The sequence below is a fragment of the Odocoileus virginianus genome, chromosome 1, assembly GCF_023699985.2.
Source record: "Odocoileus virginianus isolate 20LAN1187 ecotype Illinois chromosome 1, Ovbor_1.2, whole genome shotgun sequence".
Lineage (NCBI taxonomy): Eukaryota > Metazoa > Chordata > Mammalia > Artiodactyla > Cervidae > Odocoileus > Odocoileus virginianus.
The window spans coordinates 66,448,028-66,471,180 of NC_069674.1; the positions used below are offsets into that span (position 1 = coordinate 66,448,028).

Here is a 23,153-nt window from a genome sequence, read left to right on the forward strand (position 1 = left end):
AAGAAAAGATACATCCTGGTCTATAAAAGCAGTAATAAAGAGTAACAAAGAAGAATATACACTAGAGGTAGTCAAAAAAACTAGGACCATCTTGACATCCACTCAGAATAACCAGTAAATGAATATTTAAGACATATTTATTTCCGTGTCTTCATTTTCCACTGTAATACATTGCTTCTCCATCTGATACTTGATTTTTGTATATACACTGCCTTACTTTGGTTAACTGTATAACTATACTTTAGACCTCAACAGAACCTTAAAAATCTAAACACAAATTTTACCTCTAACCACCAAGACACTGGGGATTAAAATAACTGAGATCATCATTTTTTATTTACATCAGTTTATACATGTTTCCAACTTATTCTAATGACTGTTTCCAATGTGAAAACCAAGTTTAAATAACCTGATCACCTTGGTTCAAACAGAGCTGTTCACATATAATACTCCAGCTGCATCCATGTAAGTAAATCCTGTATCAAAGATAAAAGCTACTTAACATAAATTCAGTGACGTTGAACCCTTCATAAACAGCATGAAAATATGGGTTGAAAAAAAAAAAGAAAATATGGGTTGAAGAAAATTTTCCAGGAAGCTACTATAAGTAGCTTTTTTCTGCAGATATTAATGCAGTGAAACTTTTAAAATATAGATACGAGATTATTCAATTCTGTCCAAACCTATTAAATACCTTCCAAAAGTTTCATAATTCAGTCCTAGAAATTTTTGCAGCTGTGAGCATTTCCTGTTCAGAAATGTAACCTCTACAAAAGTCCCCAGGAAACTTCAGAAAAATATAATCTTCTCATTTAAAAGTTGATTGACTTGCCAAATGATGCAGCCAAGTTTGCTTCTCTAAAAGCTTCTGATAAGGTCTGAAAGGGAAGAAATTTAGAATTAAAAACCAAGTATTTGTGAGTCAGAAGAAAATATAGATAGCCATTAATTGTGTGTGTTGTTACCGGATGTGCATGACAGACTCGAGCTATATCTTCACAGGATGCTCCGTATTCCAGTGCAAGTGCAGCTTCATTTATCATTTCACCAGCACCCTTTAAAATAATAAATCAAGAAGTAATTCTGTTTCTATGGCAAAACAACTACCATCTAATAGGACAGATTAGAATAGTTAACTGCCTCCAGCTAGAAAAATCCTAACAGAAAAAAATCCTAACAGAAGAGCTTGGGCTCTGAAGAGAAGTGGCCTGGATTCAAATCCTACCACTTACTACCTCAATTACTCACTGACTCTGTGCTTCATTCCACTTACTCACCTCAAAAAAGGGATGAACAACAGCTACGCACAGAGTCCTGAAAACCCAAGTTAATGCATGTATTTAGGAAAAACTGTTACAGAGTAAGCACTCAAATGTTCTATTATCATCACTGATACATCTGAAACCTAGGGGAGGGCATACTTCAAATGCAGTGGTAGAAAAAGCTTTTCTTAGAAGGTAACATTTGAACCAAGCTAAATAAGCCAGTCATACAAAAATCTGGAGACATAGGATTCTAAACAAATGGTCTATAAGCAGGAAGGCTTTAAAATGGGAACAAGTTTTGGCCTATTAAGAAATTTTGAGAAGGTGCTCTCACTTTCTGAGATGGTCCACACTTTGTGGAGTATGTTTCTCTCTAAATAAATCCACTTCTTACCTATCAAAAAAATACAAAGAAAGAAAAAAACTGAGAGAAGGCCCATGAGACAGAGAATAAACGAGCAAAGAGAATGAGTGGAAAGAGATGATGTCAGAAAGACAGTCAGGACCAAAATTCAGTGGAGCCTTGGGTCTAAGTCTGAAGTGGAAAGGACCACCAGAGAGTTTTAAGCAGGCAAATCGCCTGGTGTGTGTTTTAAAGGGACATCTTAGTTGCGGCATGGAATACAGATGATAGGCAAGACTGTCAGTGCTAGAAACAATGCACAAAGAAGCTATGTTCAAACTTCTGCTAGTAAATAATAACCTCAAAATGTAACCACTAGGTGGTTTTAAATTAATATACTAAGTTTAGCAATGCTTTCCAGAAACTCTAATGGGACTTCCGGCTTTATAGTACTCACGGGTCCTAGAATATGTGCCCCCAATACTCTGTCTGTCGATTTCTGCCCGAGAATCTTCACCATGCCATCTGTGTCAGCGTTTGTCTTAGCTCTGCTGTTAGCAGCAAAGGGGAATTTCCCAACTTTGTATTCAATACCCTGTGAGAGACAGAAATTGAGAGCCTACATAAATTCTCAAAAAATTCATTTCCATTTGCTGAAATCAACTACCATTTATCAGAACTAAATCCCAAGAAGGCAGTTCTTCACAAAGCATATAGAAGGAAAGACCAAAAGGTTTATCACAGAAAAAATATTTTGGAAACAAACACAAGCAAATGCAAGTGTCAGTCCACCTGGATATACTTCAAAGCCAAATATAAGACCTCTAGAATTACTAATTTTTAAATACAGGCAAGCAAATACTTTCTCCTTTCTGATACTAATAAAGTAAAAAATTATTCAAACTTACCTGTAATGTTCTACATAGTTATTAAAATGCATTAATGCAATAATGAAAGGGTTCTTAACCACCACTGTCATTAAGTCAAATCACACATTAGAGTAAAACCACCCTCATTCAGAATTACCTCTTCTTTCAACTGCTCTTCTGATTTGCCAACCCAAGCAACTTCAGGGTGTGTGTAAATCACCGACGGCACACAGTTGTAGTCAATGTGCACAGCGCCACCAGCCATCCCTTCAACACAGATGATGCCTTCGTCCTCTGCTTTGTGAGCCAGCATGGGACCAGCAACGACATCACCGATCGCATAGATGCTGCCACAGAGGTCAGAAGAAACAGTGAGCTTCTGGAAGCACAGACACTCATCTCTGGTTATGCCAGAGTCAGAAACTATGAGTTTCCAGCTAGTAAGTCACCGAAAAATAGATCAAATAGAGTTCTTCCAGTTCAAGTTCTACACTTTGGGTAAAATGAAAAATTCAATTAATTATTTTTCTTTTACAGGTTATAATTTTACTATTCTTCCCCAAAGCCAATGCATTTTTAAAGCATGACAAGTGTTTATTTAAAATTATTGAAAATGCAGGTAGGTATGCAACTTACTTTGGAATTTTAGTTTGGAATCTGCTATTCACTGGAATTCTACCTCTAGGATCCAGCTCAATTCCAAGCTCTTCTAGTCCCAAATTCTGAGTAAAGGGTCGTCGGCCGATGCAAACCAGCAGTACATCACAAGTGATAACTTCAGCTTTACCACCAGAAGCAGCCTCAATACTAGGTAATAAGCAGCATGTAATTGTAAAACACATCTACATGAATAGCTGGCAGATACTGGAAACTTAAGATCAGACGTTACTTAAGTATTAATGACACTTCTGACAGTTTATTTTAATCATAAATAATACATAAACAGGGTCAGGCAATGAAAAATGTACATATCCTCTAGAGGTCTGTCATTTGAACCTCACAACCAAAGGCTGTATTGACATGGTTTAAGAACACAGATCCAAGCTCAAGTAGCGCTTCTGCCCCCACCAGCTATGAGACATTAGGCAAGTTACTTTAGTGTTGAAAACAGCAGAATACCAGGCACACAGTAAGCAATTTAATCAATAATCTTACTGATTTCCCCATGCGTCTGTCTAAAAATAATGATTTTACTGAATGTTGAGAGTTTAAATTGTTCTGAATGTATACTATGAAAAAGTACATTACAAATGAGAACACTGGGTTAATTTTTCTATCATCAATGCAATCATGAATTTCAGAGGGCTGACTGGATATGCAATACTGAGCTACACTACACAATAAAGTGGTACTAAGATATAAAAAACCGGATTCTTAAAGCTAAATGTTTTTCTTAAAGAAACACACAGAAGGATACCATATAAAAAACAAATGTAGCATACTTACGAAACATCAATTTTTCCATCTGATATCTTAGTAGCACCAGTAACTTTTGTGTTTAATTTAAATTTAAATCCTTGTTTTTGAAGGATACGTTGAAAGTTTTTAGATATTTCCATATCAATTCCAACACCACCAACATGACCCAAAAACTCAACTGCTGTCACGTCTGCACCAAGCCTTTGCCAAACTGAGCCCTGCAAACAATAATCACGCAAATTAAAAAAACAATAATCATGAAAATAAAGGCTTTGATAGGAAATGTTTAAAAAATCATCTTAAACAGTTTATTGTAAGGTATTTTCCTAGGTTACTATGTTCCTATTAGAAACTCTGAGGTTTAAAATTAACACTGTGACAAACATGTAAAACTTCATATATTTATTCATTCAGCATTTACTGAACACCTACTATATGCCAGGCACCATTTTAGATGGTAGGTATGCATCAGTGAACAAAACGCTGCCTTCAGAGACCTTAAATTCTGACAGAGAAAACAAATAAGTCAAACTTATGCAGAGGATAGTAAAGTGTAATGAGAAAAAGCGGAAGTAGAACCAGGGCTCCTACAATGAGAAGGACTGCAATTTTAAAAAATGTGGTCAAGGGGAAGCCCTTATGGGGAGCGACAACTGCACAAAGACTTGGAGAAGGAATGAAATATAGTGGCAGCTGCTTCAGAAAGAGGACAGACTGAAAAGGAAGGCTTTGAGGGGAAAGAAGTAACTTCTTTTTGCTAATTACTGATGCTTGCAAAGTATTAATCTAGCTTCATATTTTATTTTCTCAAGATAAATGTTTACTTTTTTCATTCAAATTATCATTTAAAATGCTGGCATTTTAACAACATTTTAACAATTATAACTTGTGAATACTTGTACGTCAAATTGGCAATATGAAGATAATTTTACAGCATTAAATAAACTATGAAAAGCTATGAATATATCCTTTGCAAGAACTTACATTAAAATCACCTAATAATTTAAAATTCATTTTAAGACTTTAGCAACTAAATTAAGTTCATGTATTTATTTTTTAAATTTCATGAATTTTGGGGGTGAGAGCTGAGTTAACCAGAGGCAATACAGTGACACTAAAAATTCAATAACATACACAAAAAATAACTCGAAATTATGCACCTAAATGTAAAATCCAAGACTGTAAAACTTTTAGAAGAAAACAGGAGAGAATTATTGTGACACTTAGGTAGGCAAAGATTTCTTACCTATAACACCAAAGTATAATCCATAAGAGAAAAAAAGTAAATTAGACTTCATTAAAATTAAAAACTTCTCTTCACAAGACAGTATTATGAACACAAAAAAGAGAAACCACAGGCTAGGAAGAAATGTTTGCAAAACTACTTGATAAAAAAAGTTTGCAAAACTATTTGATAAAGAAATGTTTACAAAAAAAACTATTTGATAAAGACTCTATAAAGAACTCTCAAAATTCAGTAACAAAACAAATGTAGAAAAACATACAAAACATTTAAACAGGCACTTCAAGGACATAGAGATGGCAAAAAGCACATAAAAATATACTCAACACTGCAACACTAGAAGATGCGAATTAAAACCACAATGAGATGCTACTGCACACCCATTAGAAAGGCTCAAATCAAAAAAGCCAACAATACCAGCTACTGGTGAGCAAATGGAACTGAAACTTACAGGGCTTGGGGAGGGAGTTATAAAATGATGCAGCCCTTTTGGAGAACAGAGTTCCTTGAAAGGTTAAACACAGAATTACTCCTAGGTATATACTCAAGAGACATGAAAACAGATGTGCACACAAAAACTTGTACAAAAATGTTCATAGCAGCATTATTCATGTTAGTCCTGAAGTGGAAACAACCCAAATGTTCATCAACTAAAGAATGGATACAGCACATTTTTAAAATTCATTGAATGGAAAATTATTTGGCCATTAACTGAAATAAAGTATACCTGAAAATGAGAACATTATGCTAACTGAAATAAGCCAGACACAAAATGCCATGTATTGCACAAATTCCATTTATATGTTCAGAATAGGCAAATCCATAGACATAAGAAGTAGATTAGTGTTTTCCAAGGACTGGGAAAATATTGAATGGAAAATTATTTGGCCATAAAGTGAAATAAAGTATATCTGAAAATGAAAACATTGAATGGAAAATTATTTGGCCATAAAGTGAAATTAAGTATACCTGAAAATGAGAACATTATGCTAACTGAAATAAGCCAGACACAAAATGCCATATATTGCACAAATTCCATTTATATGTTCAGAATAGGCAAATCCATAGACATAAGAAGCAGATTAGTGTTTTTCAATGACTGGTGGCTCAGATGTAAAGAATCTGTCTGCAGTGCGTGAGACCCAGGTTCAATCCCTGGGTCAGGAAGATCCCCTGGAGAAGCAAATGGCAACCCACTCCAGTCTTCTTGCCTGGAGAATTCCATGGACAGAGGAGTCTGGCAGACCGCAGTCCATGGGACCATGATAAGTCGGAAATGACTGAGCAACTTTCACTTCTTTCTGGGGTAATGAAAATGTTCTGGAATTAAGATACTGATGACAGATGCATAACTTTGTAAATACACTAGAAATCACCGAATTGTACACTTTAAATGGGTGAATTACATGATATATAAGTTATATCTCACTACAAAAAAATCAATCACTCCTCTGAGTCTAAATCAGAATAGTAAGAAACAGTTAAGAGTAGAAATGATAAGCAGCAGCATCTTGAGAGAACAGTAAGCATAGCAAGACAAGTGCCCTATTCCTTAGGAAAGCTGATTTCAAAATCCTTAGATAGGAAAACTCCAGTAATATCTACCATTTATTTAGAGCTTATTAAATGCAAGGCACTACAGTGCCTTAAATGTATTAACCATATTAAATCTCAACAAAATCTTATAAGGCAATTATTCTTATCCTCATTTTTATAATGGATCAATTAGTTCAGAGAGGGTAATGAATTTAACAAAGACATAAAGTCATTAAGAGACAAAGCTGAAATTCAATTTTAAATCTGTCTGATTTGAAAGCACTATAGTAAACTCTAATGGAAGAAAGAAAATGAACTGTAAAAAATAAGTCATATGAATAATCTACGAGAAAGTGGAGAGATATGTATGTCGATACAATAAGTTCTCCATAAACCTAAATTTTTAAAATGTCGTGTAAGAATTATTTTAATATAGTAACAGACACCTAAAACATTGTGTCAAGATGTTTAAACGACTTGAAGCTTGCAAAAAATCTAATGCAAAAGTGCAGAGATGGAGGAAACAGAATCATTGCCTTGGGCTATTACTACGCTGATTAAAAGGAAGTAAAGCTATATGATTCCTTTTTGTTTGTTTTATCCATCAGTGAGAACAATTTTCAATGCGGCCTGAAGAGAAGAAATATCATTAAAAAAGAAGTGAAGCCCAAAATAAGAACAACTAATTGTTTTGGATGAATTAATTCCCAAATTGAATAAATTAGATCACAGAGTTTGGGTAACAGTCTGTGAACTTTGGGAGCTTAATTAGCCTAAGAGCACTGTCAGAGGTGGGAAAGAATAGATTCTAAAAAAGAACATTCCTGGAGATTAGCTCAAGATGGTGGAGTAGGATATGAGTTCACTCCTTACAAAAACACATCTAACTGCTGAACAACCACTGAGAGAAAAAAAACAAACTCTGGAACCTTCCAAAATGACACCCTACATCCAAAGATAAAGAAGAAGCCACAAGGAACAGTAGGAGAGGCACAACTGGGATAAAATCAAATCACAAACCAGTTGGGTGGGCAACTCACAAATCTGAGAACAATTATACCATGGAATTTATCCCACAGGAGCAAGTTCTGAGCCCCATGTCGGCCTTTCCAGCCTGGGGGATGGGAATGGGGAGGAGTTCCCAGAGAATCTGGCTTTGAAGGCCAGTGGGGTTTGATTACGTTAGCAGAGTGGAAGGGTGGGCAAGAGGGATAGTTATGAAGTTTGGGACTGATATACACACACTGCTGTATTTATAATGGATAGCCAGTGAATCAGTCAGAAAGAGAAAGACAAGTAGTGTGTATGAATGCATACATATGGAATTTAGAAAGACAGTATCAATGATCCTACATGCAGGGCAGCACAGGAGACACAGATATAAAGAACAGACTTTCTGAACTCAGTGAGAGGTGTCAGTCAGTTCAGTCGCTCAGTCGTGTCCGACTCTTTGCGACCCCATGAACCGCAGTACACCAGGCCTCCCTGTCCATCACCAACTCCCGGAGTCCACCCAAACTCACGTCCATTGAGTCGGCGATGCCATCCAACCATCTCATCCTCTGTCGTCCCCTTCTCCTCCTGCCCCCAATCCCTCCCAGCATCAGGGTCTTTTCCAATGAGTCAGCTCTTCACATCAGGTGGCCAAGTATTGGAGTTTCAGCTTCAACATCAGTCCCTCCAATGAACACCCAGGACTGATCTCCTTCAGGATGGACTGGTTGGATCTCCTTGCAGTCCAAGGGACTCTCAAGATTCTTCTCCAACACCACAGTTCAAAAGCATCAATTCTTTGGCGCTCAGCTTTCTTTGTAGTCCAACTCTCACATCCATACATGACTACTGGAAAAACCATAGCCTTGACTAGATGGATCTTTGTTGGCAAAGTAATGTCTCTGCTTTTTAATATACTGTCCAGATTGGTCACACTTTCCTTCCAAGGAGCAAACGTCATTTCATGGTTGCAGTCAACATCTGCAGTGATTTGGAGCCCCCCCCAAAATAAAACCTGTCAGTTTCCAGAGTTTCCAGCTGCCCTGAAGTGATGGGACCGGATGCCATGATCTTAGTTTTCTGAATGTTGAGCTTTAAGCCAACTTTTTCACTCCCCTCTTTCACTTTCAAGAGGCTCTTTAGTTCCTCTTCACTTTCTGCTGTTAAGGGTGGTGTCATCTGCATATCTGAGGTTATTGATATTTCTCCCGGCAACCTTGATTCCAACTTGTTTTTCATCCAGCCCAGCATGTACTCTGCATATAAGTTAAATAAGCAGGGTGACAATATACAGCCTTGACATACTCCTTTTCCTATTGGGAACCAGTCTGTTGTTCCATGTCCAGTTCTAACTGTTGCTTCCTGACCTGCATACAGGTTTAAGAGGCAGGTGAGGGTGGGATAATTTGAGAGAATAGCAGTGAAATAGAAGAGCAGTACAAGTTGGATGCGTGAAGCAGGGCACTGAAAGCCAGTGCCCTGGGACAGCCCAGCCGGGCGGGGCGGGGCGGGGCAGCCGGGTGCTCGGCCAGCACACATACACACCTGTGGCCAATTCACGTTGATGTTTGGCAAAAACCATCACAATATTGTAAAGTGATTATCCTCCAATGAAAATAAATTAATTAAAAAATGTTTTTAAACAAAACAAAATAGATAGCCAACAAGGATGGTCTATATATATATATAGCACAGGGAACTCTGCTCAATATTATATAACAACCTAAATGGGAAAAGAACTTGAAAAAGGAAAGATACATGTATATGCGATAACTGAATCACTTTGCTGTACACCTGAAAATAACACAACACTGTTAATATAAAAAGACTGCAGTATCAGATGGTTTTTAATACTTTGCATTGACAACCTGATTAACACTAGAGAATGCTTGACTAACCAATTTCAGATAAGATCAGATGATGGGCCACACGCCTTAGTTAACATACTTCCCCAACTTATGGACAAGACAAAGCAAGAAACAGCAGTTAAGTGTAAAAATGACAGAATCAAGACAAAGAACTAGGCTGGAAATACTGGGTGCAAGTGAACAATATTAAATTAAAAGCAAGGATAAGGTTCAAAGTCCTTTATTTAGGTTTTAAAAAAATCCAGAATTGCTAAAGCAAAAGATATGAGGTTTTCATCTGACCACAAGCTCAATATGTGCTAAAAACAAATGAATAACAAAAAACTAATCTTAAAGGGTTACACAAAGAAGTATATTATGAATATCAGAAGACTAAAAGACATTCTCTCCAAAACCCAGACTATTTTGCTTAGTTTGGAACATCATTTAAAAATGACAGACTGGACTGGTTCAAAAGGATGATGATGAAGTTAATGGATCTGTTATGTAAAAAACCTAAATAAGAGTCATTAAGAAAAGCAATGGAGATTTAAATATGACTAAAACTCAGTCTCTGCCTTTCAGGAGCTTATGATCATATTAAAAAGAAAGACATAAACAAATAAAGGCAATATATACTATTATCAGCAGATGATGAAAACATGTAGACACATTATACTAGACTCAAAGAAGGAAGGACCAGAGTTTTCTTAAAACAGAAGTCTCCACTAAAAAGGTAACTTCTAAGCTGACATTTGAAAGTTATTTATTATACCAAAAAAAGTTTATTAAGCAATAATAATAAAAGCTAATATATGAGTACTTATTATATATCAACCAGTATGCTAGATGCTAAAGACACACAGTAAATGAAACAGCCGGCATCTCTAGCCTCATGGAGCTTATGATTTAATGGGAGAGAGACAGTGAACAAGTAGTATCAAGAAGGTAAGATAAATGCTAGAACAAGGACAGGGTGCAATGGAACACTTGGCAAGAGTACCTAAGGACATCCACGGTAGGCAAGGAAGGGCTCAGAAGGTACAGAAACTCAGAGGGATGAAATGTTCCAAACAGGAGGAAGGCCTGACTACAGATCAAATACAAAATGCAGTTTGTTCAGGAACTGCTATTTCAATATATCCTGAACATAGTTTGAGAGGGAGAGGGCTTAGAAATGAGGCTGGAGATGAGCCAGCACCGAACAATACTTAAGAGTTTGTATTTATCCTAACAGAGGATATATTCATGAGTTACCTAACTGGTAGTATGACATTAGAACCCACGGACTGACTCAATATGGGGCACACAGAAATGGGAGAGGTCACTTACAGTTCCCGAACGTCTTGTTTAGGCCTCTAGATCGATGGCAGTACCACTCGCTGAGGTGGGAAATGTTAGAAAATAAACAGGTTTTGTTTTGTATTTCGGTAAGTGAAGGAGGGAAAGACAGGTTAAGTTACACATGCACTGGATGCCTGTGAGACCTGCAGATAAAGATACTGTAAGCATTAGCATACAAAAGCTCAGAGGCAAGGAGGAAGGATAACTGCAAGTATTTATGAGTCTTCAGGTAACTAAGAATGAACAGAATATTCTCTGAAAAGACAAAAAGAATCTGGGAGAGAACCTTGAGACAGAATCTAGGGTAACAGTAACAATTAAAGGGAAGGCTGAGAATGGGAAGAAAGAAAAGTCAGCCCAAAGGGTAGATGGAAAATCCAGAGGGCTGTTTGATCAGAGAGGGTAAGGGAAAAGCTTCAAAGGCAAGAAAATCAACAATGCTGCTTGCTACCAAAAAACCAGTGAAGAATAGTCCACTGGATTGAGCAATAAATCCGTACATGCCCTGTCAAGAGCAATTTGATGACACAAGAAGCCATGGATGAAGAGGGAAGTCAGAGCTGATGAAACAGAGTGTGGGCATCTCTTCCAAGAAATCTGGTTGTGGAGAGGTGAGAGGGAAATCAGGAACTTAAGGAGGACAGAGGATCAAGAAAAGGCTTATGTTTGTGTACCACGTCTGTGTCTTTGAGTACAAAGGCACCTGAGCATGTGTGAATGCACACAGGTGTCCTCAGAGAAGCAGATATGACAGAATGGAGAGGCAAGGGACTCAAGAACACTTGTAAGGAAGTCGTTAGTGACGCAGTGTGGAATCTAAGCTGCTTGGGAAAGCGGTCAAGATGGGCTGAGGGCACAGAGCAAAAACCAGGAACCTAGGGACTAGAAAACATGATAAACTCAGCTATTCTTCAGCTAGATAGGCTCTCTGAGTAAGAGGAAAAGAGTTTATGGTCAGAGAATAAGATGTCTGGATTTGTGATTTTAGAAGGAGAGGTAAAACGGCCCTGGGAAACAACTCCTAAAACAGAGGGAAGAGGTCACTGGACAAACATGAAAGTTGCCAGATGGACAAGAAGGGAGAAGAAGATAGTAGGCAAAAGGTGTGAGACAGCACAGTATTCAGAGAACATCAAGTAATTTGCCATTTCTAAAACTTAAGTTAGAGGGATCAAAATGAGGATGGAGATGCAAGGAAAAACCACATCATGTCAGTCATGTCTTTATCTGAAATGCAATTCACTCAGAATGCTGAAGGGCTGCTAGATTTAAGTATCTGAAGGGTTGGTAGATCTTTAAAAATCAGTCCAATTCTAGGGAATAGGAAAGCTCGAAGACACAGGGAAGCAGATTTCAAAACAAAACAGAATGTTGTAATGAGTAATGGTTACTTAAACAGATTATCTTGAAAACTATTACTAGATAATATTTTTTTTTTTTTACTACTAGATAATATTTAAACAAAACTCAACTAATCTGCCTGTGATATTACACAAACAATCAGAGGAACGCTAAGTCCTTTCCAACTTCACGGAAGTAATAAGGGACAGAAAAAACATCACTCACCAATTCTACACCTATTACTCCTGCACCAATGACAATCAATTTTTCTGGAACTTTTTTTAAAGACAAAGCACCTGTAGATGACACTACTGTATCTTCATCAATCTGTAATTTAAAAAAAGAGACAATCAAAATTATTTGAAAAAACCTACTGATTTATAAACTGTGATCTTAGTATAATCACTAAAAATACTAAGTCATTTATTTGCTTTGAGCTATTTATGACTTTTACCCATAGACTTAATTTTATCAAAACCCATTAAAAATGGCCCACTTAAAAGTTTATCATGTAGCATCTCAAAATAGAATGGTCAACGTTAACCTCATATTGAATTCAAATATATCATAATATAAAGTGTTCCATTTCTGGTCAAGATCACTGCAGAATAAAGACAGGCCAATTCCCAAAGCTGAATGACTGACATACTGTACTTCAGTCAGGTATGTCTCATTCGAAGTTCATAAAGAACATAAAATATATTTAAGCAGAAAGGTTGTGCAGTTGTAAAACATGTAAATACCGTAATTCCAGGAAAAGGAGTGACTTCTGAACCTGTGGCTATAAGAATGTTCTTTGTATCGATAACTTGAGTGCTGCCATCGGCTTTCGTGGCGGTGACCTGATTTTTCCCAGTTATCTTTCCATATCCATTTACATGAACAACCTTTATAAAATAATGTTGAAAAATTCACAAAGTTTAAAAATAATTTCTTGGGTAAACAAATATGATTTGTAAGAAAAAACTATTAAATAATTTATCCAATACAAAACATCTCCTTACCTGGTAATGCTACATATGGAGCAGCAAAAATTTTGTTACATCCATTGGGTAAATCTATTTTAGGCTAACATACTGTTTTAAATTAAATATCCTCCAGCAGCCAATTTCTAACAGCATCACTGTCAGCATAAAGCAATATTTATCATGTATATAAAATAATGCAAAAATCTGAACATAAAACGCACTAACCTTATTCTGTTTGAATAAGTGGGCAATTCCACCCGTTAAAGCTTTTACTGCATTACTCTTCTGCTCCATCATCTTCTCTAAATTCAAACGAACTTCAGACACTGTAATTTGTTAAATAAATCTTTAGTCCATAGCTAAATTCTAAAGCAACATGATATTTTTCACTAATCAAGGTCTGAAAAATTTCAACCTAATGCATACAAAACTGTATAAAAAGGCTGTATTAAAATGTTTTAATCTAACAATTGATATAATAATCATAGCTGACAAAAGGCCAACAGCATATCCTATGACAATAACAGAACACATCATGCAATATAAAAAGTCCACCTTCAGGAAAAATTACGTCCAAAATAAACCATTACACCCCACTATGACAATATATTCTTTAAACACCTTATGACAATTATAAGTCTGGAAGAGATTTAAGTAAAAATGACAACATAAAACATCACTGGAAATTGTAAACCAAAGAAAATGCTAAATTTCATGAAACAAAAGCTAGTAAAAAAATCACATTTAAAAACTTCAAATATAGTTTAATATAAAAGTTTAATCAATTAGATTTTACTCATTTAATCACACAAGAAAACTCTGAAGCAACAAAATAAGAAAATAAACTCAAATTCCAAAAGGACTTCAGAAGCAAGAAGAGTATGTCAGAAATCAGCTCAGGCAACCAATACATGTATTAGAGATAAGGAAACAAAGGCCCTAAGAGATGTGATCTACTTAAGGTTAGTGCTAGAACATGAAGCTTTGCCTGTAATGCACATCTCTGATTAACCCAGTCTCTTCTTTCCTTAGTAGGTACGGAAAGGAAACTTTGATTCTACTTTTCATCTAGTTTAAAATATTTGCTTTAATGTATATACATCACTCCTATACCTGTCTGCGTACACTACAGCCCAAGCTTTCAGAAACCTACTACTACAAAGAAATAAAAATCAAATTAGCCTCCCAAGCACAAGGTGTGTTTTGACCTTTCCTAGGACTATTCTCCTGGGTGTATCTGTAAACGACAATAATTGGAGAAAAAGGACAAAATGAAAACAGTCCAAAAAGAATGACAGGAGATAGGACATACCAAATTAAAACATTATGAAATGTCCATTTCCACTATGCCACATCCTTCCCCTTCTCCTTGCATCTCTTTTTACTACCAACAACTTAAGTAGAACTTCCTTCCTTCACCACTATTTGCCCACTGCACTAAAGAGTCCAGCACCCTCCTAGTGATCTCTTAGTGATCTCTAAGTTTTAAGGAAACAAAAACTGAGTCTTCATACACACACACGTCTCACACACACACTCACACACATTAGCAAAGGAACAGAAGATGTCATAGTAGAAATATGGATTTAAGCCTTTTCTTAAATAAATCTCACATTGTTAAGATCTTACTCTTCCCTCACTAACCATATATTACACTGTCATTAGACACAAGTCCTTAGTCAGAAAAGCCAAGTGTTGATATTGCTAAATACGAAAGGTATACATACTTTCAATTCCCCTAGATGCAAAATCTTTTCCATGGGCCAAATGGTAAAAGTGAGAGTTATTCAATAAAGCCTAAAGGAAATAAAAAGACTAAATTATCAAATTTCACAAACTATATACATGCAAAAACCACTCACAAAATGACATTCTCTACATGAAATAGCATATAGGACTACACCAATTCAGTTTCTGTTCTTACATATTTAATGTAAGAAAAACAGTAACAACTTAAACGTTCAACAAACAAGAATGAAAAAATTACTTTCTTTAAAAGCAAAGAATTAAGTATACAACTTCAGAATGGCAGGTTTAAAAGGCAGTCATTTTTCATACATAAAGGGCTTAAAAAAGAATTTACTGCCTATTAATTGTTTCGCTGTAGAGGAAAGCCAAAAAAATGGAATCAGATCCTAGCTCAAAGACCAGGCATTCTGAGACAAGGAAGTTATTTCAGGAATGTATGGCAGACTGATGACAGTAACCTAAATTTTAACAAAGGAAAATATGTGTTTTTATCATCTCTGGGTTATTTTTTAATAACTGTATTAGTTTAACATTCTAATCTCAATATATCCTTCCAGTTGGTGGCTAATGAAAAAAATTTCTGCACTGTACAAAACACATGCTCACCTTAGAAGGGATACAACCAACATTCAAGCATGTTCCACCGAGTGTTTCATTTTTCTCAACACAGACTGTCTATAAGCAAAGAAAACATAATTTATTGCACATAACCTGCAATGTTTCAGTTCACTAAAATTCCAAATGTATGTCTTAATTCTTCTACAAAACTTGCTACTGAAAGTGTTTGTGAGAATGAAATATATACTCTTTTAAAATCTATTATCTGCATAATACTAACCCAAAAGTGAATCATTCTGAAAGGTATTTGTTTAAAAACCAAATCATGTTTTTATTTAGCTCTATAACTCTTCCAAAGTGTATGCGTGTGCATGCTAAGTCGCTTTGGTAATATCCAACTCTGTGGGACCCTACAGACTGTAGCCTGTCGGGGTCCTCTGTCCATGGGATTCTCCAGGCAAGAATACTGGAGCTGTTGCCATGCCCTCCTCCAGGGGACCCTCCCAACCCAGGGATCGAACCTGCATCTCTTAAGTCTCCTGCACTCGCACACAGGTTCTTTACCACTAGCACCACTTGGGATTCCCAAAGTGTGACTAGAAGCCAAAACAAAACGAAAAGTATGGGGTGGGGGTTGGCGTGTGGTGGGGAGGGGATAGTGACTTCACTTTCCATTTCACGAAAATACTGTAACCAAATAAACCCTCTCTCTTCATTAGTCTCAGACCTAAATATAATTTATAGAATTAGGAAATTATTTATCTTTATTAATTACCTGCAAAGTACTTTATGAATGTGCTCAACCCTTACCAAATGAAAAGAAAATTAATGCCTAATCTGAGCTTAAACCTTACCTTGAAGCCTAACTGGGCAGCTTTAATAGCAGCAACATACCCTCCAGGACCAGAGCCAATTACTGTCACATCAGCATCGACTACAATCAAAGCAAATTGATACAAAACAATAAATTGCTTATTACTGATCAAAAGCACTACAGTTAAAAAAAAATCTTACATTTTATATTCCAAAAAAGTGCAAGTAACCAGCATTTTCTACATAGTACTATTCATTCCGAGGCACCCGACATTCTCTGACATACTGAAAATGACACAGATTTTTAAATTTTGTTTTCTATTTATTCATTATGGCATATCAAAATATAACTGAGTTCTGTACCCAATGACTTTGCTAAATCCTATAGTTTTATTGAATAATAAGGGACAGACATTTAGTGACATACTTGTATGAAGGAAAGAGCCTGAGCTTTGCAATCTGTCATACCTGGCTTCAAATCTCAGCTCTTATCCTTTATTACCTGTGTGACTAAGTGACTTCATTTTTCTGTCATATAGGAACAATAACACTGACGTAAATGACTGATGTTTGGATTAAATAAGATAATTTCGTATAATACCTTAGTTCTTTCAATAAATTTAAAACCAATTATATCCTTTTCAGGTACTTAACTTCTAAAATAACAAGGGGAAAATTCTGCTTTCCTATAATACTTGGCAAATACGTTCTGAACTATTCTGGACATTTATCATATAAAGATAAGAAGCTGAAAATTCTTTGATCAGTAGTCTTAGGAGTATAATAATTATGAAACAAATGTAAAAATAAGTTCCAATTATTCCCAGTCTTCTCAATACAACATCAAATAAAGCAACAATAACCATTAAGAGTTAAGAGACAGTCTCCCTTCTCCCCCATCCACTGTCCTTACAATCTCAGTGACTCTAAAACTTAGTAGTTTTAACACACTTTGACATATGTTTTTCTAAGAACTTTGTAGGAGAAAGAAAAGGATGGCATATATATGTGTGTGTGTATTATAAAAAAATTTAGGTAAAAAACACTAGTTTCAGACAGGTCAATTAAATTTGCCCAAGGTCATCTAGCAGCCATGTGGCAGAGACAAAACTAGGCTTTTTGTTTCTCCTTCCAGTGGTCTATTATTTAATATTACTCCGTTCCTTAATTTCAACTACCTCCAAGAGCAATAATCAAGCTGCATAATTACTAGCTATCTAACCTTAGGTGAGTAATTTAATCTGCTTCACCTTCAGTTTTCTCATCTGCAAAATAAGGAGCACACAAAAAAATATCTACCTCACAAGGCTGTACTATAGAACAAATAACATATGCAAATAGCTTAGCACAGTACCCAAATGTATATAGTATTTGCTATATAATAGCTACATTCTGATCTACAAAGACAATTTTAATTTCTTATCATCCCCTTCCCCACAAAACACATACCCCTTAGGGGATGGGAGTAGAGTATCCTTTAAAAGACTTTTGCCGGCCTCAACAGAATCACAGAAGCTATGTTGGAGGACAGCTAATAGGTTATCCAACCCAGTTATCCACAAAATCTAAGACTCACCCCTAATGAATAAATTAAAGTACTGATTATCCTTGGTAATAATTTGGGTTACTCATACATGAAAAAAATATAGCTAGACCAACACACGATAAAAAGTATTGTATCGATTCTCCTGATCCATTTGTGCTTTTTGGCCACACTGCTTAGTTCACTCATTCATGTTCAGAATTAAGTATATAATATATTTTGATTTTCAAACAGAAATGTCTATAAAATACATTTCTATTTTCAAATCTTGAACCAAATGAGGACCTAACCAACACCCCTTAGTTTGGGTCTAATTTTTAATTTCCCAGTAATCTAAATACAAGCTAAAAAACTTGATTCCTGACTAAATTTTTAACATATTTTTAATTATAATATACAGGTTTATTGAATAAACTTAAATACAAAAAAGTAAAAAAATTTGTGTTTTATTTCCCAATTTACTATGTGATCTTAGGTCTTTTCCAAAGCTACAGAAAATACCAAGAAACAGTTCAGCTTACACTGAAGATACTAGAAACCCTCCATGATCTGATCTCTGCCTACCCTCTCTGATTTGACACTCTACGGGTCTCTACTCTAGCCACACTAACCTCCTTGCAATCCCTTAAACCGCACAACTGAATTCTTACCTCAGACCCTTCTCATTGCTGGTTCCCTCTGCCTGAAATAACGTTCTCACACCCTCACTTTACTCAGGCCCTTGCACAGAAAAGGCCTGATACACTACCTGAAACAGTCTCCTTACCCCCAGTTACCAGATTTCATTTTCAATCACTTCCCAAATTATTTCCCTGTTTCTTGTATACTGTTTGTATTTTACCATCAGACGACAAGTTCTGTAAGAGCAAGGCTTTTTCTTCTTCACCATCTGGAACACACTAGGTGTTCAACAGAACATTTAAGTGAACAAACATTTGAACAAATGAATTCTAGGCTAATTACTTTAGTATTAGTTACCCTTAACATTCACTTGCTTTTACATTTAAGCTTTTACATTTAAATATACAGGAAATACGAGCAAAACCTGTTTTACTAAGTACTTACTTGGTTGATCTGCATAAGTTCTTAGAGGCACTACAGAAACTCCTTGCAGACCATGAGATATTCGATTGAAATGGCCTTTCTGAAAAAGAAAATGATACTATTATGTAAAATATGAATTCAAAACATAGTACTACTAAAGATCCATGAAATTAATGACCAGGCAAATGTATCGAGCAATGATTGCTAATGTATCTTCCTCTGTCACAGGGAGGTTACACAACAATTTCTGCTCTTTTGTAAAAACAATCAGCTTGCCACACTTTTTATTATAAATGTTCAACATACCATTTCATTTTTTACCTAACTAAAACATGTTATTAAATGATGCTTACATTTTATTAAATTTTCAGAAAGCATGGCTAACTTTTGGCACCAGAGATCATTTTAACGTCATTAACTAAAGTTCCAGCTTAAGTACTTGAATAATCTACATTATGACAATCCTTTTACATGTAATTATTGTTTCCTAAAATCAAAACTACCATGTACAATCTATGAAGATGTACCTGAACCATACAAAAGGAACAGAAAATTAGACAAGATATCTTAGGAAAGTGCACCAAGTAATGTACTCAGATAGAAGAGCTACTAGTGTTACAAATTGCATCATAATCTCCACAACAATCTTAGAGATTGGCTACTATTTTCCTAAGAACAGTGAGGCACAAAGGAAAAATTGCAAACAGGTCCTATCAAAGTATTCAGTGAAAAATCCTACACATTGATCTAGGAACGTTGTCTACTTAAAGGCAAGGCTTGCACCTGAGATCAGGACAGCGAACCAAAGAACAGCAGAGGAGAGATTAGGGCTGAGTTTTAGTCCCAGCTCTCTCACTAAACGTACGACTTCAAGCTTGCTACATTAACTTCGCAAAACACAGGCTACTCATCTTGAAACAAAGGAGTCTAACTTCTGTATTATTTTTAAGGTCTCCGTCAATACTGTATTCAGTCGCAAACCCAAATATATACAATTTGGCTGTATTCGGTACATTGATGAAAACGGAAGGCTATCTTGATAGCCTGCTACAATTAAAAATACAAGCTCTAACAGGGAAGTCAATGCACGCTCGCTTAAAGCTGCAAACACTTAAGGGACCTTTGAGGAATTCCTGGGGCCAAGAGTTAGTGCTCAGTCTGAGTCCTTCAAGCGGTGGCCTAAGATTACCTGTCTACTGCAAAAGGCCACTGGGGCCGAAATTAGAACTAGGAAAAAGTCAACCATAACGGGCAAGGGTGACTCCTACTTTCTCCGTCAAGTAGGAAGGGCCTACACGGGACGCCCTGGCTCCAGGCCCAGGCTTGGGAGGGGACTGTGTGTGACTGCTGGGCGTCACACAACCGGCGGAGCCTCTCCACGGCCCAAGCTTCTGCCTCCAAGCTGCCGCCCCTGCTGAGCGGGTTCAGGAGTGGAGTCGCAGGTGGTCCCGGCCTGGCCGCCGGTCTCTCCCACACCCACACTTAGGCCGTCAGTGGGCCTCTCTGGGCCTGATTCAGCACGACCCCACCCAGTAGGCCCTCACCTTGACCAAGGAACAGTACACACGACTCCAGCTCTGCATCTTGCCGCTACACTTTCCTTTCTGCCAAGGATTTCACCTCCGCTAAACGTCTCCGCCGCCTCCCCAAGGTCTTCCCGCCCTGCGCATGCACGGGCGCGGCCTACGTCATCGGTCGGACGCCGCACGATTGGCCCGCGTGGTGCGCGCCTGTCAGGCCCGGCGTCGTACACTGTCGTAAAGAGCGTAGTGCTTTGTGGCACCGGGGAATGCGGGACCTTTTACGCGTATGGAAGTGTGCGGAATTTGCGATCTGATCTAGTACTTGAAAGGCAGAACAAATAAACAAAACTGTTGTTTCCTTAAAGCACGCTACAGAAAGTATAGCTTCATCAGTTCCTGACTGTGCTAGGCTGCGGAATCTCAGCACTTTCTGGGCATTATCTCACTTTATCCTTAAACTATATGAAGGATTCCAAGTATTTACACTTCTTGGATGAGATCCTAAAGGCCAAACACCACCTCCAAAGTCTTACCAACGACAGATAACTGGAGCCCTGAGGTTAAATCCTTTAGGCTCATTTACTGCTTTATAATCTCTCCCTCAGATCAAAAAACATATTAGTGATGGGGTCACAGACTTTGGTATCACCAGCATCATGCTCTAAGTAACTAAGCTAACTGGCAATATGTAGAAACACATTATCTTCTGTCTCTTCGGCTAGTTAACACATCTCCATGTTAGAGTAAATTAGAATGTGTGGGATGGTGGGTGAAATTATAGGTTTTTATCTTTACAAAAAAGATTATCACGACCCAGATAATCATGATGGTGTGATCACTCACCTAGAGCCAGACATCCTGGAATGTGAAGTCAAGTGGGCCTTAGAAAGCATCACTATGAACAAAGCTAGTGGAGGTGATGGAATTCCAGTTGAGCTAGTTCAAATCCTGAAAGATGATGCTGTGAAAGTGTTGCAATCAATATGCCAGCAAATCTAGAAAACTCAGCAGTGGCCACAGGACTGGAAAAGGTCAGTTTTCATTGCAATCCCAAAGAAAAGTAATCCCAAAGAATGCTCAAACTACTACATAATTGCACTCATCTCACACACTAGTAAAGTAATGCTCAAAATTCTCCAAGCCAGGCTTCAACAATACGTGAAGCGTGAATGTCCAGATGTTCAAGCTGGTTTTAGAAAAGGCAGAGGAACCAGAGATCAAATTGCCAACATCTGCTGGCTCATGGAAAAAGCAAAAGAATTCCAGAAAAACATCTATTTCTGCTTTATTGACTATGCCAAAGCCTTTGGCTGTATGGATCACAATAAACCATGGAAAATTCTGAAGGAGATGGGAATACCAGACCACCTGACCTGTCTCTTGAGAAACCAATATGCAGGTCAGGAAGCAACAGTTAGAACTGGACATGGAACAACAGACTGGTTCTGAGAGAGTCAGTTCCTAGGTAGGTTGATAAGAAGTCTAGGGGTCCCCAAGGAGAGAGAAGTATGGAATATTCAAGGAGGAAGAAAGGACAAACTTTTTTTACTTTTTTCCTCTACATTCCTTAGGATTATATAACAATAATGTATCCTGCCTGAGGACAGTCTCTGGCTAATTCTGTTATCTTAAAACATAAATTATGGGAGTAGGTCTGGTCTTTACAAGGATGTATCCTGCCTGAGGACAATCTTTGGATTAAACCTTCTAGCCAACTCTGTTACTTAAAATGTAAATATGGGAGTGGGTCTGGTGAGGTCTTTGCAACCTCCAGACATTCTTTGGATTCATTGGAGAGTATATAACTCCATTGCTAACACTAGCAAAAGGGTTATTCTTTTGCCCCCTTCTGATGCCTATGTCAGAAGCTTTCCCTATCTCCTTTATACTTTAATAAAACTTTATTACACAAAAGCTCTGAGCGATCCAGCCTCGTCTCTGGCGCCGGATTGAATTCGTCTCCTCCGGAGGCCAAGAATCCCGCGTCTAATCGTTCAGCAACAACCTTTCAGTTCCAAATCGGGAAAGAAGTGCATCATGGCTGTATACTGTCACCCTGCTTATTTAACTTATATGCAGAGTACATCATGAGAAACACTGGGCTGGAAGAAGCACAAGCTGGAATTAGGATTGCCGGGAGAAATATCAATAACCTCAGATATGCAGATGACACCACCCTTATGGCAGAAAGTGAAGAGGAACTAAAAAGCCTCTTGATGAAAGTGAAAGAGAAGAGTGAAAAAGTTGGCTTAAAGCTCAACATTCAGAAAACTAAGATCATGGCATCTGGTCCCATCCCTTCATGGCAAATAGATGGGGAAACAGTGGCTGACTTTATTTTGGGGGGCTCCAAAATCACTGCAGATGGTGGCTGCAGCCATAAAATTAAAAGACACTTACTCCTTGGAAGGAAAGTTATGACCAACCCAGATAGCATATTAAAAAGCAGAGACATTACTTTGCCAACAAAGGTTCATCTAGTCAAAGCTATGGTTTTTCCAGTGATCATGTATGGATGTGTGAGTTGGACTGTGAAGAAAACTGAGTGCCGAAGAATTGATGCTTTTGAACTGTGGTGTTGGAGAAGAATCTTGAGAGTCCCTTGGACTGCAAGGAGATCCAACCAATCCATGCTGAAGGGGATCAGTCCTGGGTGTTCACTGGAAAGACTGATGCTGAAGCTGAAACTCCAATACTTTGGCCACCTCATGCGAAGAGTTGACTCATTGGAAAAGACCTGATGCTGGGAGGGATT

The 23,153-nt window shown here is 37.3% G+C and overlaps 1 protein-coding gene across 1 annotated transcript; it reads right to left on the reverse strand.

Moving 5' to 3' along the window:
• Positions 1-308: 308 nt before the first annotated feature.
• DLD (dihydrolipoamide dehydrogenase) lies at positions 309-20,555 on the reverse strand. The gene is made up of 14 exons (XM_020882722.2): positions 20,420-20,555; positions 18,897-18,975; positions 16,330-16,409; positions 15,524-15,592; positions 14,896-14,965; positions 13,394-13,494; positions 12,944-13,087; positions 12,426-12,527; positions 3,924-4,114; positions 3,114-3,284; positions 2,635-2,824; positions 2,066-2,203; positions 966-1,055; positions 309-878 (listed from the first exon to the last, which is right to left on the reverse strand). Exons 1-14 carry the CDS (start codon positions 20,456-20,458, stop codon positions 813-815), a joined length of 1,530 nt encoding a protein of 509 aa, XP_020738381.2. The 5' UTR covers positions 20,459-20,555; the 3' UTR covers positions 309-812.
• Between the last annotated feature and the right edge of the window lie 2,598 nt (positions 20,556-23,153).